Source organism: Etheostoma cragini, chromosome 6 (genome assembly GCF_013103735.1).
Source record: "Etheostoma cragini isolate CJK2018 chromosome 6, CSU_Ecrag_1.0, whole genome shotgun sequence".
Taxonomy (NCBI): domain Eukaryota; kingdom Metazoa; phylum Chordata; class Actinopteri; order Perciformes; family Percidae; genus Etheostoma; species Etheostoma cragini.
The window spans coordinates 8,174,257-8,192,976 of record NC_048412.1 but is presented as its reverse complement, the minus strand read 5'-3'; the positions used below and the strand labels follow the sequence as shown (position 1 = coordinate 8,192,976).

Genomic DNA, 18,720 nt, shown 5'->3' with positions numbered 1-18,720 from the left:
CAGATTGTGTCGATATCTACCAGCCAAAGGAATGGGGAGGTAATGGGGGAAAAGAGGGATTTAGCGTACGTTAGATTGTTATTAGAGGTGGAGGGGACGGTGATTTTAGGGAGTGACAAGATTTCATCTTTTTCTTCTTTTCCTCTTTTTCAATACTTTAGCCCCGCGATCTTGAACATCTGCCCTCGTGCTGTTGGAAGGGGTTGTAGAGAGGGACTTCAGCGTTTGGCTGGAGAAGCACTCCTGCTTCCCTGTGGAAAAGACAAGACACATGGGATGAATATGTGGAGGTGGCAGTCCACCTCGTCTAGTTCAGCTTTCAAGGACATTCTGGTGTTTTTGGTCATTACAATCAGTCTCTGATGAGAGTTTTCACCTCGGTGGACAGGGTTTAAGCAGGTTGAGTAATTGTAGGCACAGAACAATTCTTCACCATTGATGAAGCATGTTATGGATCAGCTACAATAGCTGTCTGGCTAACCTGTCACATCCTGTGACAAAAACAAAAATCTTAAAGGCCTTTGGGAAGAACAGAAGAAGGGTTTCATCGGGCTTACCAGTTATTTCATCAAGCCTGGGAATTGTAGTCACATGTGATTAAATGAACTTATTTTCCAGTCCAGCTACTGACTAACGAGACTAGGGCTTAACACGGGAGAGGCAGAGTAGTCCTTTCATGTGAGAAAACATGGTTAATATGTTGTGGGCAATGTTTAAGCCTGCAATGAAGCATAGTTATGGAGGCTGATTAAAATAAAAAATCTATGACATTGATGGCAGGTTCAGCTGGGAGGAGGCCTCGGGGAAGACCCAGGACTAGGTGGAGGGATTATATCTCCAACTTGGCCTGGGAAAGCCTCGGGATCCCCCCAATCAGAGTTAATGTGGCTCGGGAAAGGGGAGTTTGGGGATCCCCTGCTGCCCGACCCCGGATAAATGGACAAAGATGGATGGATGGATGTTACAAATGAAAGAAGGTAGAAATACTCATATTAAGTCAAGTTTTGAATTTGTGGACATTTGACAAAAAAATGTAAGTTCAAAAAGTCAAATTTAGGACTCATACTTTCAAATTAGAATCAAGTATTTTTTTATTATAATGAGTATTCTCATCTGCAGCATTGCTATGTATTTTCTTGGCAGAAAAGGGCTTCCACATGGCTGGTGTTGCACGTCATTTTGTAAGCGGGTCTAAAACATATATACTATATATATATATACTGTATATGTATTTTTTTTCAATCTGCAGTAAGGGGGTTGTATAAGAGGAGGGTCGCAATGGATTTGTCCCTGAGTAAAGAAAACAAAACAGTTGAACAGTTGAATGGGAAATCAGGTTCCCACAGTTAAATACATATTGCTTCACACATCCTGCACATATGTTTTATTTGTGATCAAAGGGCAATACATCCTTTCATATTTAAACCTCCTATTTACCTAATGGTTCTTTGTCCCTAAAGTTTCCGATCACATCCTGTGTTTATCACAAAGCCGTCTCTGAGAATATATCGCACTTTTCCCACCACACTCTCTCATTCTTAATGGCACGTAACGGTTATACAAATGAGACAAATCTCAATGGATTGTTTAGGAAGATGATCCATATTGTGAGAAGTGTATTACTCTTCCTCATAAAGCGGAGGCTGAGGGCTGAGCTTGAGTTCTGAGCTATTCTTAGAGCCCTTCCATAGAAATGCATTGTCTGTCGTGAAAAAGAAAAACTCAATTATACAGAACCATGAATAGAAACAAAGCGCGGAACATTGACGAAAAGTGAATGTGGCTCTATGATCACTTCCATTTGGACTTTGAAGCCAGTTTGTGTGTGGGGGGGGGTATAGTAATGTGTGTGTAAGTGTGATGGCACTGTGTCAACGCAAGTTAGCTGTATCAGATGTTTGTCATCTCCGGAGCTGTTTACTCTCTCCTGTTAGCAAGCGACAACAATTCCGCCACTACAGATGAGGATGCAGCCCTGGGGAAATTTGGATCTCTCTCCAGCTTCAGTATTTGCTAAACTAAGTAATCCCAGGTACAGTGAGAGAGGCAAGCTAATTAAAACCTGACAGGGGCAAACTGGCAGAGCATGACAGCTGACACTCTTTTCATGACTTATGAAAACAAATCCACTAATAAGAGGCTTCTTGTGGAAATTGAAGAGCCAAGCAGTTGTGACTGTGGCAGTCTAAAGTAAAAGTGTGGATAAATACTCTAAAGCTGAAAAATTGGGTGAATGTTAAAAAATCTTTAGTTCCCTGAGTCATACCAGGAGCACAGAGTACTAACTTCCACCCGTGCTCAGTTTGACATTTTATATATAGAAGCTTTTTTAGGAGGTTATCAACCTGTTCAGCGCAGTTTTTTTTTCTAACTAGCCTATGCAATTCATTTTTGTCCGTAAAACCAATGAGTCCAACTTCCCTGTCTCACACACAAAAGTACATTTTTAACCAGGAAATCTACAACAGGGGGTCTGGGGCCCCTAAGGAGTCCGCAGAGTCACTTCAAAGAGGCCTCAAAATTATTGTTAATTTTAGAAAGTGAAGCCAACATATTATTAGCAAATATAAATCCCCGCTGATGACAGGCTTACTGGCCTTTGGGTAAGGTAGTCACTAAGGTAGCCATCCTCTGATAGAGCTCTTAAAAGATCATTTATAAAAATGTTTATATTATTGTTTATTATGTTGTTAATCAACATTTTTATAGCTGTAGTAATCTATGCAAAAAATGGAATGTATGCATGTATGTGTGTACGTATGTATGTATGTTTGTATGTATGTATGTATCTATGTATGTATGTATGTATGTATGTATGTATGTTCAATATGTTTGTATGTATGTATTTATGTATGTATGTTCAGTATGTATGTATGTTTGTATGTATCTATTTATGTATGTATGTTCAGTATGTATGTATGTTTGTATGTATCTATTTATGTATGTATGTTCAGTATGTATGTATGTTTGTATGTATCTATGAATGTATATATGTATGCTTGTATGTATGTATGTGTGAATGCCCTTTACAATTACTGTAGACATATTGTACTATGCAACATACACTTGGCATACATACACACACACACACACACACACACACACACACACACACACACGTATATGTATATAAAGATATAAAAGGGGGTCCCCAACCCTCCTCCAATTAAGCGGTCTTAAAAAACAACAAATGCACGTTTAAATGAAGTGTTTTAACATAAAGGACTACATGTTAACGTGCGTTCAATTTTACCACTTGTAAAAAAACTGTAAACACATCTTAGTAATTGCTAACTATAAAATTTTAGTAAGCAATTATAATAATTTTTAGTAATTCTTTCGTTTAGAAAATACATCACTGGCCATTGAACGATAGCTTTTTCATGTAGTGTATACAGTGTGTCTAATGATCAGTTTTATATTCTGCCAACATTTGTGTGAAGTGAGTACTCCAGAGCACATGAAGCAGTGAGTCATGCTTGGCAAATGAATGATGATATTGCACAATACAGTTATACTATACATTGTGCATGAGCAACCAACCCCCTCGCTGTAAAGCCGTTACAGTATGTTAGCCATGCAGCCCCGCTGGAACCCTTATCAGAACTGGATCTAACATCTTCGGCATGATTGCATTCACACTGGCATAAAGCTTGTAGCGTACCCCATAATCAACCCTGTGTCTAAAAGCCTTTTATTATTCAGCTGCTGCTGCAGAGATAATGAGATTAAGATGTCTTCTCAGCATATCAATGTTTAACAAATGCGGAGTGAGTTAAACTCAAGTATCCCTCCAATAGGAATCAGTTACTCACTCCGCTGCCGATATCATCACTGAGGCAGAAGAGAGAACAGGAGTAAGAAAGTGGTTAGGGAGATATTCCTTTTTCTATGCAATTTTGCTTTCAGGAAGAAGACGGAATGTGGAAAAAGCTACTGGGAATAACTTGGGCAAGTGTTGGACAAGTTTTTACCATTTTGAAGATCCTAGTCAGGGAGCCTTTTCCGTCCCCTGCACTGGCCTTCTTAGCTTTAGCAGACTGTGACTTCTGGTCACCCTGCCAGAGAGAAGAAAAAAGTCGGAGTCAATGTGTTAGAAGACCTTTTTAACAGACAGACCCAAAATCTTATTTCAGAGAGTAAGGAGTAAAGAGAACATGAGACCTTCTTCTATGGGGGTGTGCTTGGGAGTGAAGGACTGATGTGTGCTCGACAAAAAACTAGATGCAATCCCATTTTTACTTTTTAACAGTATCATTGTTTTGCATTTTTTGGAAAGGTTTTCAAGCAATCATTCCATATGAATTATGAAGCAGCAACGTTTATGAACAAGATGTGAATATATGAAAGGGGAACGTTTTCTGCATCCATATTTTGTTGAGAATTTGAATCCATCAATGGGGAAATTTGTTACACAACAGAATTTTTTTAAACCATCTCACGTCTGACCATAGTTAGTGATCTGGTCCCTGCAGAGCCCAGCAACATCACAACCTATTGACATGACAGCATATGCTAATCTGCTCTTGACGAGTGCTTTCAGCAAACTGATTTATTCACTTCTTCAGCCTGGGTGCAATGACCCAAACTGATTTTATTTTGGCAATATTTCAAGACTCTTGGATGAATTACCTTATGTGGTTATATAGCTACATCCTTTTTTTAGAGACTTTAATTTGCGTGAACTGCATGTACTGGTTTCAAAGTTTATTCCCATAGAAAAACCCTTAGGGCCTGTATGTATTACTGTATTACTGTGTTGGAGCCTGTCCAAGATGTCGTCCCTGAACCCTCAGTTGACTTACAGAAATACTGCTTCACCTTCCCAACAACACGTCCAAATAATCATTTTGTCAAATTGGTATGGAAATTTGGTCCTACGTGTTTAATTGTGTAGTCCTTAATTTTCAAACTACAACATCTTCATGGAATGTCTAAAGTGTGCCAGTGCATGCACTAATAAAACCCAGATTTGTGTAATTTCCCCTTGTGGGACTAATAAAGGATACATTAGATGCAGAGACACAGCTGTTGTCCTCTTCATATGACAACGTGCATCCTAATGAACCATGGCACAGGTGAACAATCTATTTTTGACTGAAACACTGGGAATTACTGCAATTGTTGCTACTCCATCTGTAAACAGTCTTCAGATAACTCTTGTTTTGATTTGATACTATAAATAAAATTGAATTGAAATAAAATATAATCTTAGGAAGAGACTTTCCTGCCTTCACCCCAAAGACTAAATTAAAGCAAATCTTTTGTCCAATCTATTCGTCCAAACAGTTTTCACACAGTCTCTCCTTTGTCTGAGCACACACACGCACGAGGACCCAACACTGAGTTCTGATAGTGGTCGCCAAGGGAAGCAGAAGCCGCTGAAGATTTTTTTTAATAAAACTTGGCAAATAAAGAGCAAAATAATATGTTGTGTGTGTGTGTGTATGTGTCTATGTGTGTGTGTGTGTTAGCGTGGATATACAGTACACACACATGATATGGATAAGTCAGGCTGCAAAGCTACAAAATGGGTATGATATCTTTGAAAATGGCCTTAAGTTGGAAGGAAATGAAAGCGTTATCACTGATGTTTGGACAGGTTACAACAGCTAAAATGGTTGATGGAGACTGAATGGAAAGAGAGCCACAGGCGTCAGGCTCGAAGGCTGTTTGATCACATGACCTCACTTGCCCCCTCGGTTTAATTAGGCATGACACGTCCGCGTTTTAGCTGTTGTTTTTTGTAAACCACCTACCAGGCCCATCTTGGCTGCCAGTCCTCTCCACTGGACGTGCAGAGAAACAAGAGACAAGGATAAGAGGTAAAAGGGAGAGGGGACAAATAGAAATGTGTGTCTTACTCAGTGCAAAGGCAGGATGGGAAGGAGAGGAGGCAGATAGAAGGGTCCGTCCGGGGGGGTAATCACAGGGTCACAGGGGGGGCAGGAGCAGATGAGGAACAGAAGGAAGGGGGGCAGATATGTTGGGGGAAGGAGAGAGGAGCGAGGCAGATGCTCACGTTGGAAAGAGCACAGATTTAGTGACGTTCAGCAGCAACATAGCCAAAGACATTCAGCATGCAGAAAATAATGGATAGAATACACCTCTAGTGGAAAGTAATGGCTGAATTTGGATGTTACATGTGTGTTTGTCAAACTTCATTAAAATGTTGCTACTTTTGCCAGCCCACAGCATAAGAGACTTGAGATGTGTAGATTTGCCATCATTTGGCCATCTGGCCTTTTATAGAAGATAGTAACACATTCAATTTAAAAGAGGAAAAGAGAACCGCGATCAAGCCATTTGCCGATCAAGAATGTCTGTATATATATATTGTATCAAATATATTTTTGCCGTCACACATTCCTTTGCTCTGATTGGTTGTTGGTTTATCCAATTGAGTGCAGAGGCATTAACTTTCCTGGTTCGGTTGAAACACGCCCCATAATCACAGCCCAATGGAGCCCAATCAGACTCATATTCGGACTACAATCTGAGAATGAGGACGTCAGGCTACAATTTAAGCATCCTATATTTGCAAATTTGCAGTGCATGACATTGAAATGAAATGGACCACTACTTAATATTTGCTAAAATCTTATAAGGTCTGGCTACTGTCACCCACGTTAAATGATAATAATTAAGGGAGTCCTTTATCTAATCTGAGGGCAACACTGTTAGTGTGTCGTGTGCAGTGGGATACGTATTGTCTTTTATATTGTCTTATGTCATAGTAATCTAAATAATGTCTTATATAATATTAATCATACGTACTGTTTTCTACACACACAGCCCAGGGTTGCACATATTAGAGTGATTACACTATAGGTCCAATCCTTGACTGTCTCTTTTAGATGTATCTGTACATATCTACTGGCAGTATTGACACTATTGGTCTACTATTTCTGTATTTCAGGTGTGAGTGTACATTTGAACTTGAACAGTAGCAACAGAAAGCAGACTCACCCTAGACTTGGGAGGGGCAGGGGACACCTGAGGAGGAGTTAATCACAGAAAGTAAAGAGATTTGACAGTTTGTGAGAGATCAGAGGAAGTAAAGGAGGAGCAAGGAGACAAACATGGGGGGGGGGGGGGGGCACTGAAGGAAACAGACTTCTGTGTGACAGGCGGGTTGTTTTTATTACTCACGATCGTGCGGAAGAAGTGGACCACAGCGTTCTCTGCTCCGCGCTTACGTGGGGCGGCAGCAGAGGCTTTCTGAGGGCCCGGAGAGAGAGCTCCTCGGAAAGATCCCTGAAGAACAAGACAACAGACAAGGAGAGAAAGGAATAATTGTCCAACATGTTAAAGACATGAATGCTCATGCGCCAAATGACTCGATCTTAACTTGAAAATTAGATGCTCAAATACAGTTTCACGAGGATTTTCTGAAAACAGTAAAAGAAAATAACTGTATGATGCACTTAAATCCTTATGAAAAAGGTTGAACCCTTCTCTTAGAAAATCCTTAAAATAATCCCACACATTCGATGGGAACAAAAACACCCAATCACGTTTGTTCACATTTTAACCCTCATGGTATCTTCCTGTCAAAATTGAAATCTAAACTTTTGTTGAATCTTTGTGTTGGTTTTAAATTTTTCTTACATTTTTCTCCCTTTTTTCATCACTTTTGAGGTTTTTTTCAATGGTTGTCACTTTTTGGGATGTTTACCACTACTTTAACACTAACTCAACTTTAGTTTTACAGTTACTTTTAGAATTTATGGTCAATGAACCTCCTTTATTGGAAATTATACCTAATGCTATAGTTAGAAAAGCAGGAATTATTTAGACTAAAATCAAAGAAATGGATGTTGATGGATAATGACAGACTGGACTATGTCAACTTTTACTCAATACTATTTCAAAACCACTTCAATGTTTGTTTAATGCTGTAAAATTGAACAATACACCACAAAATAAATGAAAGTAGAAATTTGTACTTGCCAAAGAGCGTTGTGTGGAGTCAATAATGTTATTTTGGGTAATTAAAAAGAACATTGACATAACATTGAACAACAACTTGAGGGTTAATGGAGCCATAGCACCGAAGGTGCTGGCTGATAGGAGACAGGCGCTGCTCAAAACCAGAGCATAAACATGGTGACTTACCTGGAATATGAACAATGATTCATTTTGAATCTAATTTTGAATGCATCTGTAGGTTATGTAACATCGTTGTCATATATAATGCATGTGGTCTGCCATCACTCAAGACAATGGATGCTAGTTTTGGCACAAATGGTGATTTAGTACTTGTATCACAGAATGCTGCAATATACAAAAAACCTTATGAATTCATTGAATTCATACATAAAACAGACTGATTTCCTGTTTGGTATTGGGTTTTTGAAGATGTAGGGAAACTTTTGGGTGAATTTAAATATGAATATGAATGTGAAGCTAAACCATGCTTGGACACTTGATTCATGTTAGTGTTGTTTTTTTCCATTGGAGATTGGCATCTGTAACATCTGTTTCTAACATAACTACTCAGCTGTATTAAGGTGGGATTGTCTTTACCCTTAACATCTGCAGAGACTTGTCCGGTGAGTTGCAGAACTATGAATATGAATATATTTTTATCAGCGTTGCTGAGTCTTCTTAGGTAAAAACGCCTCTTGATGACTTTCATTCAGCCACAGATATCCATTCAATCAGCAACATCATTAGCAGCCTCACGTCACAGACAGCTGAAGTATTAATAATAGTGTTAACATAAAGTAATAAATCAATCTACACAGCTCTATAAAGAAGGACATATCTCTCCTTAAGCTTAATCCCAAACTGGCAACAACCTTTGGCCACGCGTCATTCAAAAACAAATTAAACTGGAACGAGCTGTTGAGGAATGTTCTTGTCAATGACTGGATCTCAACAAAGAACACTCATTATCATCCCAAAGAACAAATCAATGCAGCAAAGTTCTTCAAAGACAGACTTTACAAAGAGTGTGTCAAGAAGACTGTCTAATAAGATCAATATCCTCTGGCTTTTGGGCCTGAGAAAAAACACTGGTACATTAATCCTCTGTTAAATTATGCAAACAGCACAGACACATACAAGGTGAACAGCATAATTCCTCTAATACCGAACGGCATCAACAACCTGCAACAAAAAAAACAACTCATTTCCATCCGCTCTGTGTGTTCAGTCTTTTCAGTCCTTGTTCATCCCTTCCTCTGGCCCCATTAATGTAACAGGAAAGTGTGTGTGTTCATGTCCGTGTGTGTGTGTGTGGGGGGGGGGGGCTCATCGCCACCACCATTTACACATTATGATAGATGTGCTGTTAGATTATAATGGACCAACCACCAATTTGATCAAAACAGTGTAGGGGGAAAATGAAAGGTTTCCACCTGTGGCACGATCCACCCAAATGGATTTCTAGACAATGTTAAGAGTACAATGTGTATAAAAAAACAAAAAAACACTGTTTCAATTATTTGAATTGGAGTAAATCTAGCCGGTTGTTGCCCTCAGCATGTGTATTCCAGCTCTGTAGCTCCCCCTTTGCTTCAATTTCAATAGTGAGCCCTTAATGATGTCCTCTTGAATGAGTGTGTGTCTCTTTGTGTGTCTTGTTTTTGTCATGATGTAAACGTTAGGAGATATGAAGGGGGGGGTAGAGCATCGTTTGTGACTGCTGCTGCTCCTTTGTTTGGGAGAAAAAGAAGAGATGGGAGAGGAAACAGAAGATCAAAAAACGCTGTATCAATCCTTCTGGTACGGTCTCAATTTCTGGCACTTTTTTTTTCTTTTGATGTGAATGAGTCACTCTGAATTTCTTCTCTTCCCATCTCTTCCCCTGCCTTAAAAAAACAAATAGCTGCCCTCCTGAGGAGGGATCATTTCATGCGTCTACAGGAAATGCAAATGAGGTGTCCATTAACTCCTGGCATGCTGTTCATGATGATGGAGCCGTTTCCATGTTGAGTGGTGACACCGAGGCATTCGCCCAAGTCTGAGCTGTTATTAAGAGATGTTTGATGCTGCAAAAAATTGTTTTTTAATTAAAAGTCGTTCTGGTAAGTGTTGAGGATATCACGCCTCCGCTGTTCAGCTTTTCAAATTTCTTCTCAAACTTCTTCTCAAACTTCTTCTTAAACTTTTTTTTCAGTAGTTTTTGGGAAAAAACAATCATTGATCCCTGTTCGATGTCTGAAGAGGTTCAGATGTGTGTAGATGTGTGTAGGTGTATGTGTGTGTGCGTGTGTGTGTGTCATGAGAGAGAGAGAGAGAGTGAAGGAGAAATGGAGAGAAAGAGAGAGGGAGAGAGACAGAGAAGGAAAGAGAGAGAAAAGAGAGAGGGTGAGAGAGCAAGAGAAAGTGAGGGAGAGAGTGGAAAGAGGGAGAGAGACAGAGAGAGAGACAGCGAGACAGAGAAGGAGAGAGAGAGAAAAGAGAGAGGGCGAGAGAGAGAGAGAAAGAGAGGGAGAAACTGGAAAGAGGGAGAGAAGGAGAGAGGGAGATGTCTGAAGAGGTTCAGATGTGTGTAGGTGTGTGTCGTGAGAGAAAGAGAGAGAGAGAGAGAAAGAGAAAGAGAAAGAGAGAGAGAGAGAGAGAGAGAGAGAGAGAGAGAGAGAGAGAGAGAGAGTGGAAAGAGAGACACACAAAGAAAGAGACAAATAGCTCATCTGTTTGTATCGTGACACTTTTCCTTTGGATTTCCAGTTGATGTTGGTACTCTGTTGCTCATGCTGAGCTTTTCACTTCTTATCGTTACCATTATTCTAAGAAATACTTACACGAATGAATTAATACTTAGTTCCTGGATTTCTTAAAGATGCTATAGGTTGAATTAAAGTTGTTTTAGGATGCAGATAGACATGTCTTTAAAGAAATAGCTGTTTTGACAAGAGTTTGATAAGACAATCCACATCAATCTTATCCAATAAATATGAAGCTTTTGAGCCAGGATAATGTTAGCTTAGCTTAGGATAAAGACTAGGAACATGGGGACACAGATGGCTGGCTCTGTCCTATAACGTCTCTGTGCTCTGAGCTAAATGCTAATGCGCTCATGGCAACATGTTCCTAATGATGAGTCTAACATGCTGATGTTTAGCAGGTAGACTGTTACCGTGTTAACCGTGTTAGCATGCTAACACATTTTTAACTAGCACAATGTACAACTGAGGCTGATGGGAATGCCATTAGTTTTGCAGATAGGCCTGAGATGGTGTGTTTAATGAAAAGGAAGGCGATCACTAGTGATTACTGTTGATCTTGTGGGGGACATGAAAGTACAAAATTTCATGAAAATCTATCTTACATTTCCCTCATAACTACAAATGTAAACTGCATGGCGTGGCTACAGAAGAAGAAAGAAATCACAAAAGTGATTAGGATTTATCCTTTGGGGATCCTTCACACTTACACATGTTAAATCCCAAACCAATCCATCCAATAGGCTAGATGAGATCTTTCAGTGTGGGCCGAAGAGCTAGAGCGATCGACTGGCCGACATCGCCATCCCTACAGCCAGGTGGTTAGGTCAGAGTCAGTCCACGACCCTGAAGCTCATCAAGTAATATGTTATATGTTCTTTGTTAAATTCATGTAAAACATGATCAAAAGTGAGCCAAGCTAGCTGTTTCTAGTCTTTATGTCTAATCTAAACCAAGCATCTCCTGGCTACAGCTGCATAATAATCAGATTAGCCACGAGAGTGGTATCTATTTTGTCATCTCACTCCCTGCAATACAGTGATTAGGCGCTTTCCAAAATGTTGAACTGCTGATTTGCATCTCTGACAGTAATCCCGGTAAGCTGGGCCGCTCTCGCTTCTGCTGTCACTCATGCAGTGTATTCCAGATACACCCATGGGTGAAAATAAGAAAGTGAGAAATCAGGATTCAGGAGACAGATTGAGCTACATGGGCAGAGTGTCCTGCAGCTTGTCGTGAAGAGGAGCTTGATGATCACAGCTGCCCCTTCTGAGGTTAGGGGTTACAGCCTGGCCGGGAATCTCAATCATTATGGATGATGCTTACAGGGCCAGTGTGTAACCTTTTTAGTTGTTCATAATCAAAACCTGTGTTGGCCGTTCATAAACTTGTCCTTTTTTATGAATATTGACCACCACAATCAATTCCAAGCGTTCCTATTTGTTTGAAATTTTGAATTTGCATTTGCATTATTTGGGGTAGATGCTCCATCTTGAAATACATTAGCCTATAAGGGACATACAGGATGTACCGCCCCGCCTTTCACGTTTTTGCTGTCACATGATAAACTCACAGGTGCCGCTAATCTGCCAATGGGTATCATCGCTGGTTGTAGTACTCACCAAATCTTTAGATTGGCGATTAATGAAAAACTAAACAAACGGAACTGATTGCTTGAGGTAAAGCTGGAGGAAGATGTGGCTGACATCTTGGCTTTTTGAAGCGCAGCTGTAATATGTACTTTGAATTGCGTGGCACGAGAGAGTTGATTGCGATATATGGATGGGAGAAATTCACACACTGGACCTTTAATAATTCATCCTGAGCAGAGGGGACGACTCAGAGATTCTCCCTCACTGGGGAGTATCTTCATGGATCATTATTATAAAAAATATAATGTAGCTTCAGTCAAATTCACACTGTCCAAATTAGAAACTTGCATTTACGTTCATTCATTTTTTATTTTATTTTTTTATTCTTTCACCTCCCACCCCCCAGTCACCTCAAAAAATCCCTTCATGTGACCACATGTACTGTGTGTTGTCCTGTGCATTACTACTACTATTAAAATTGTGTTTTTTGTGTCTTTTGGATTGCATTCTTGTTTTTTTTCTCTTTCTCATGCTGTATTGGATGCTGGTAACTTTAATGTCCTTGCGGAAGTCATCCCAAAGGGATTAACAAAGCTAAGTCTGAGTCTAAATCTAAGTCTATCAAGAATTGTGTTGATATAATCTGCAGCTCATTTTTAAGAAACCAGGTGTGTACGTACACCCTGCAGCACTCTTTGACATTAAATCATTTCCTCACAATCTGCCCCCGTGGCGTCACTCTGTGCATCTTTGCTCAGCCAGAAGAAAGGAGTTATAATTAAGTTCAACTCTTGGGACTGTTTTTTTTTCTTTCAGATGTATTAACAGAGGGAGCGCGGGCCCACCGATCTGGCAGACAAACCCAGCAGTTCGTCTGCTGGTGGAGATACACAAACCTCTGCAGCTTGCGGTTTCTCCTCGGAAGGCGATCAGGCCTTGTGACTCGCAAGATCAAGGGCCAATAAAACAGAGGCTAACCAAGCCTTAGTCTGTGTTGCAAAAGAAACATTTTCTTATGGACTGCACAGAAATGATAAAGAGGGAGGGGATTTTAGAAAAAGGGGAGGGAGATCTTTCTTTACTTTTTGCTGTGCAAATAGCAATGCAGAATATGACTAAACGATTTCCTGGGCAGATATTGATTTGGGACTATGTTTGGTGGAAGCGCAGCCAAAGCACTGTCCCATGTCAATATCTGCCTGGGAAATTGTCTTAATCAGCATTGCTATTTGTTCTTGTAGTGAGCACGCAGGCCATAAGAAGTAATTAGTTTTTTTTTTTTTGTTGGCTCACTTTTACTCACAACGTGCCAACTGGCAACATAGGATTCCATTAACCAGGGTAAGCTAACTAGCGGCGTTGCACAGAACTAAAACAATGCATGCACTGAGACAAAAAGTGCGTTGGCCCACCTACCTACAGCTAGGGGAGACTGTGATAAGCCGTATTTCAACTAAAGGTGGCGTGTTCCTTTAAATGACAATTATTTACCTTGAGATATCAAAAGGGAGGCTGTTGTAAGAAGAAGATAAGGAGAGGAAAGTCCAAAGAAATATACAATAATGCTGAAGAGAAAGATTTTGTGGTTAGAAACCCTCGGCCCCAAATCATTTTCATACAGTCCATAAAGTCCAATTTGGTTAAATGCATTTTCTAAGTAGCACATAACAAAATCCTTCAAATGAAATGCTTGAGCAATATTTGCACATTTAATTTCATTTTCATGTGTGCTGCTGTAAATACTGCAGTATCAATCCTTTGCAGCTTGTGTTTATATCAATATTCATGTCTGTCCAAAATCCTAGACAGTGTTTCATTGTGCGATTATTTCCTGTGCCAGGCTGCACTCAGTTTCTGCTAACCAAGGGACTACTAACACACACTTTACCATCTTAAATAGAAATCACCACGTTTCCTTTTGTAATCCTCATGAACACGCTGCTGTTCATGAAATGCAAAATCTATTTCAACGTAAACACATTTCTCAGGAAGCACGAACAACCAGCTTGTGGTGGAGAAACTATAGCGTGAGAGGAGTTTCATTCTCTCTTCTATCCGTTTCATCTTCAGGCTCACACAAACAAGCCAAGCCAGTCATCCATTACTCGGTTCTGTCAGAATGAAGATAACCAGTAGCTTTGCTTTCCATTAAACCTTCTGTGATCATTTGTTTTGTTTGGCAGTATGTTATGTGATTGACTGACTGAACGCTGAAATATCTGCATCAGCCTTGAAGATTTTCATCTTCAGGGCTGAGACTGCAGACGAACCACAGCTCGCTGAATACATGCTTTCAAGTTCTTGCCATTCTTTGTTGCTGGCGTTGTTAGCAGAGCAGTTAAAACTGTTTATGAGGTTTTCACAACAGGTGAAAAACCAAAAGAGAGACATTAAGTATTAAAACAAAAACAAAGAGAGCGCTGTGGGTGTTGTTAAAGAGTTTTAATCAAGCAATAATCCAGAGAGCTGAGAACAGGATCGGGTTAGGAACGGGTCACAACAGTTCACAACAGATACAAACGCGTACAAGTATCCAGTGCAAAAGTTGAAGGCGTTACAAAGCGGGGATCAGCAGCGATCCACTGCTGGACACGTGAACCTGAGGTGAGTAGTCGGACGTGTAAGGGGCGGGGGGGGGGGGCATTTCACCTGCAACACCCCCCTCTTCATCCAAGACACTGGGCTTAGAGAACAGTATGACTTTTGGTTTTGACTAGGAGCTGCTGAAGCCTGAGTCATTTACAGTAATTACTCTTGCAATGCATTATATAACTGACTCCGTCTGTCATTTCACAAATTAATATTCAAATTACAAATATCCTTTCTTAAATAGTACAAATAGTTTCTTTTTTCATGAGTCTACAATTTTTTGTTTGAGTAGCTAATGTTCATGCAAAGTTAAATTTCCACTCCAATTAGCACATCGTTATGCCTGTAATTTGAAATGATCAAACATCTGTTAGCATTGAAATGCAGATTTCCTGCAAGTGTTTCATGTCCTCAGACTGGAGTTTTGGCGCCATAGCAACAATTTATAAAACATCTCCCTCGTGCTGCTGTTGTAACATTTTGTCTCGGACTATAATTTATGTAAAAGAGTCAGACAAAAAATGACGTGAAAAGAACAAGGGATACGTTTTTATAAAATGTCTCCACACCTGCCACGTTTTAAAACAATTCAGCATGACTCACATAAGCATGCATATTGAAGATGCAACAGAAAACACGGACACAATCGTTTCCTAAGAATACTGTAGCCTACAAGTCAACGTATACACTAAGAACGTCTGTAGAGAATCTGTGCACACAGATGAGCAGGGTGGAACAGAAATTAAGTGGCAAAATATCTGTGTCCATGAGGAACACTTGCTGGGAGAAAAGATTTGCAGCAGAAAGTTTTGCTAGAGGCAACAGAGGTGGGGCGGACCTGTCTAACGCTCGTCATTTGAAGGCAAACCCTTGGTGAATACATAAATACATATTTGTACAACTTTGTTTTAAGTAAACCTGTCATCAATATGGAGAGCCATGTACAATTATACGGGATAAAGATATATATAAAATGTAAAGTGGTCACTAGCCTAATGTTGAATGAAAGCTTCACACTTGTTCTGGTGATATTTTTTTCCCTGAACATTTCATTGGTTACATTTTACAAAAGCAAAAAACTCAGCAGCTAAAAGCAAAAATTTGTAGCATACAGTGTGTGTGTGTGTGTGTGTGTCTTTTTAATCCTGAATCCTACACCCAACACCTTCAAATAGTTGACATAAGGCGGCGGGGGAAATGCATATTCTCATGGCATTGAGTTATTTATTTGCTTTTGCCCTTCCAGTACCTGCTGATTAGCGTTTTGCAGGTTTAGAAAAGCTGGACAGAAAAAAAAAAACGTAGCGTAGCTCTCCTTTCAAGCAGTCATCCATGTTTTAAGACTGCAGTCACAATGAGCAGGCTTTTGACGGTTCCATTTCCTCTTTCTGAGAGCACTACAAGAGGCTTTGGGATATACCTTCAGCATGTCGCAGTAGTTTTGTCAGGATAACCAAAATTTCAATCCTCAACGGTTTTTACCCCATTTTGGGCAGAAGATGAAAGTCAATTTCATTGCCTCCAGAGGGCATCACTGAGCGCACAGTCTGAAGAGGAAGGGAACCAGCAGAGCTGCAGTCTGGTTCTGAATGGCTGTGGCAATAGTGCCGAGCAGCCCCTCCCTGTCTGGAAGTGGATCCCAGTCTGTCCAAACCCATGGACAAACTGGTGCCTCAGATATAAAATGGAACGTTCCACACCACAGCAGTGATGGACAGTAAACCAACAAATCGACAAAGTAGCCCTGATCAGTACGTTTTTTTACAAATGACTAAGGGTCAAAATGATGGTATCCTGACAACACTCTACAAAGTTATTAAAAAGCAATGCAGGCTCAAACACCTCATAATCCCTTGTCTGCAACACAAGAAACGCCTGTTACTCTAAAGAGTGCTCCTGTAGACATTCCCAAACAGGGGATGATAATATGCTCCTACTCTAATACATCTTACTGTCTGTTAATATACATCTTATATCTCTTTGATCATTTATAGCATAATGTGATCGTTAACTTTAAAAGTGACTTAGCTGACTACTGAACCGTGCAAGCAGTGGTAAAGTACCTCCCTGTGGCTGTAAAAAATGAACCTAGACAGAGACATCAAGGAGACCAAGTCTCTGAGAGCTGTATGAACTCTCCGCAGAGTTTCTAATGCCTTTACAAAATCCAAAACAATGTACACCATTATCATTATCATCATCAGTTTGACATTCTAATAAAAAACTGCCTACTGGCAGCAAACAATTCCACCAAATCACACCAACAACAGATATATTACATTTAACTGAAGAGAAAAGAAAATGCTACTAATGTCAGTACCATTCAAATAAAAGAAAGAATAGTTGGAACGATATAGAAATGTAGCCTTAAATGATTAAAAAAATCAGAACTCTTTGTAATAAATCAAACAAACCCCACCCAAAGTCATTATCAAGCATTAATTGGTTCACCAATAAAAACAACAGTAAAACCAAGAACACAAACGTATATGACACGTACGTCCCAACAGACAAGTTCTGTTAAAGAATCAGAAGTAAAAGGTGGTTTTGGGAGTAAATCAGCAGAATGAACAAATACATGAGAAGGGTCGAGTTTTCACCATCGACTCTCCCAGCTTCCTCACCTTGCTCTTCCTCTTCTTGTCCCCTTCAAAGAACTTTCCAATCTGATCCAGGAGGCCAGGGCTCTTCTTCCTGCTGCCTGCGGATGCCATGGCTGTAGTAGTGGTTGGTAGTATATTTGTATTTGTCAAATGCAGGGCTCTGGTCTCTCACGTAAATATGAGAGAGCGAAAAACAGAGAAGGGAAAAGAAAAACGAGAGGGAGGGATGGGGAAAATGAAGCTATCCTAGTCTAGGTCCTGTTCGGCGCTCTCCGACCCGCACTCTGAAGCCGCTCCGCTGTGTTCCTGGATGGTCTGCAGCTCGTCCGATTCGGAGGGTCGCTCTTTGAAGGTGTTGTCCTCGCGGCCCGGGGCATCTCGGGAGAAGAGGCGGACCAGGTGGGGGCGTGGCGTGGCGGCGTCAGGGTCAGCTGTGCTGGCGTTGGGCCAGGGCTGGTGGGGGCCCTCAGCGCCCGTGGAGTCAGTCACCGCCGGCTTCTCCGAGACGCAGCCATTGTTCTGGTTCGCATCTGCCTCACCCAGGCCTGCGCAGAAAAAAACAAGGGTCATCTATGGGCTCGGGCCTGCATGGCACACAACACACCGCGGCAGCACAATGGGCTCTTTTCACCAGGCCTGCTGCAGCAGGGAACCACACAGCTAACATTTTCACATTCAACTGGGAAAAATCTTACCTGTCCAACAGGAAAAGGTAGAAATGTGAGATTTGAAAAAACAAAAAAACTGTGATAACATAAAAATATGAACAACTGAAAAATGCACTGAATTGCTAAGTACTTGTATCTGTTTTCACACTTTTGTGGCAGGTGTGCTCACGGTTCGCAGCTAAAGTCGACTGGAGCACAATGCATTAGAGTGCTTGCACGTAGTCTTGATTTGTTACAGTAACAATATAGTAAAATAGGGATTTACACAATTTTACAAGAGCTTCTTCAAAAGGGCATTGGAATAAACTAAAACCTGAAACTGAAAACATTTTAAGACTAAACCACCTTTGCGCCAGACTCGACCCTGTGCACTACATCAGGTCTCCTCTCCCTTCATTATCATGGCTCATTTTTCAGTTACACAACAGCGTTTCACCATAAGAGTTCCAGTCAGATGGAAATACAGTTGCTTCTCTAATGTCCACTTTGACAGCTATCCATTAAGTTAGCTCCCACAGCAGGGGACATCCAGTGCATTCCTGCCTCCAAAACAATATGCACACTGTACTGATGGCAGAAATGTTGTAGCACT

At 40.6% G+C, this 18,720-nt stretch overlaps 2 protein-coding genes across 8 annotated transcripts in view; both read right to left on the bottom strand.

Moving 5' to 3' along the window:
* Positions 1 to 128: 128 nt before the first annotated feature.
* On the bottom strand, positions 129 to 17,728 carry LOC117945709 (myelin basic protein-like). 7 transcript variants are annotated; one of them, XM_034873351.1, is made up of 7 exons: positions 17,482 to 17,728; positions 7,153 to 7,257; positions 6,970 to 6,996; positions 5,760 to 5,789; positions 3,975 to 4,058; positions 3,816 to 3,834; positions 129 to 251 (listed from the first exon to the last, which is right to left on the bottom strand). In XM_034873351.1, the coding sequence occupies exons 1-6, from the start codon at positions 17,569 to 17,571 to the stop codon at positions 3,832 to 3,834; spliced, it is 339 nt and encodes a 112-aa protein (XP_034729242.1). In that variant the 5' UTR covers positions 17,572 to 17,728; the 3' UTR covers positions 129 to 251; positions 3,816 to 3,831. The 7 variants fall into 7 exon arrangements, with proteins under 7 accessions (XP_034729242.1, XP_034729241.1, XP_034729246.1 ...); XM_034873350.1 differs by lacking the exon at positions 3,816 to 3,834; XM_034873355.1 differs by lacking the exon at positions 5,760 to 5,789.
* The window catches only part of LOC117945708 (myelin basic protein-like), a 64,671-nt gene continuing 46,079 nt past the window's right edge, over positions 129 to 18,720 (bottom strand). The window contains exons 4-8 of the mRNA XM_034873349.1: positions 17,482 to 18,005; positions 7,153 to 7,257; positions 3,975 to 4,058; positions 3,816 to 3,834; positions 129 to 251 (exon numbers count right to left, since the gene is read on the bottom strand). Of these exons, the coding sequence (XP_034729240.1) occupies positions 17,707 to 18,005 (299 nt within the window). The 3' untranslated portion in view covers positions 129 to 251; positions 3,816 to 3,834; positions 3,975 to 4,058; positions 7,153 to 7,257; positions 17,482 to 17,706. The remainder of the gene's footprint in view (positions 252 to 3,815; positions 3,835 to 3,974; positions 4,059 to 7,152; positions 7,258 to 17,481; positions 18,006 to 18,720) is intronic.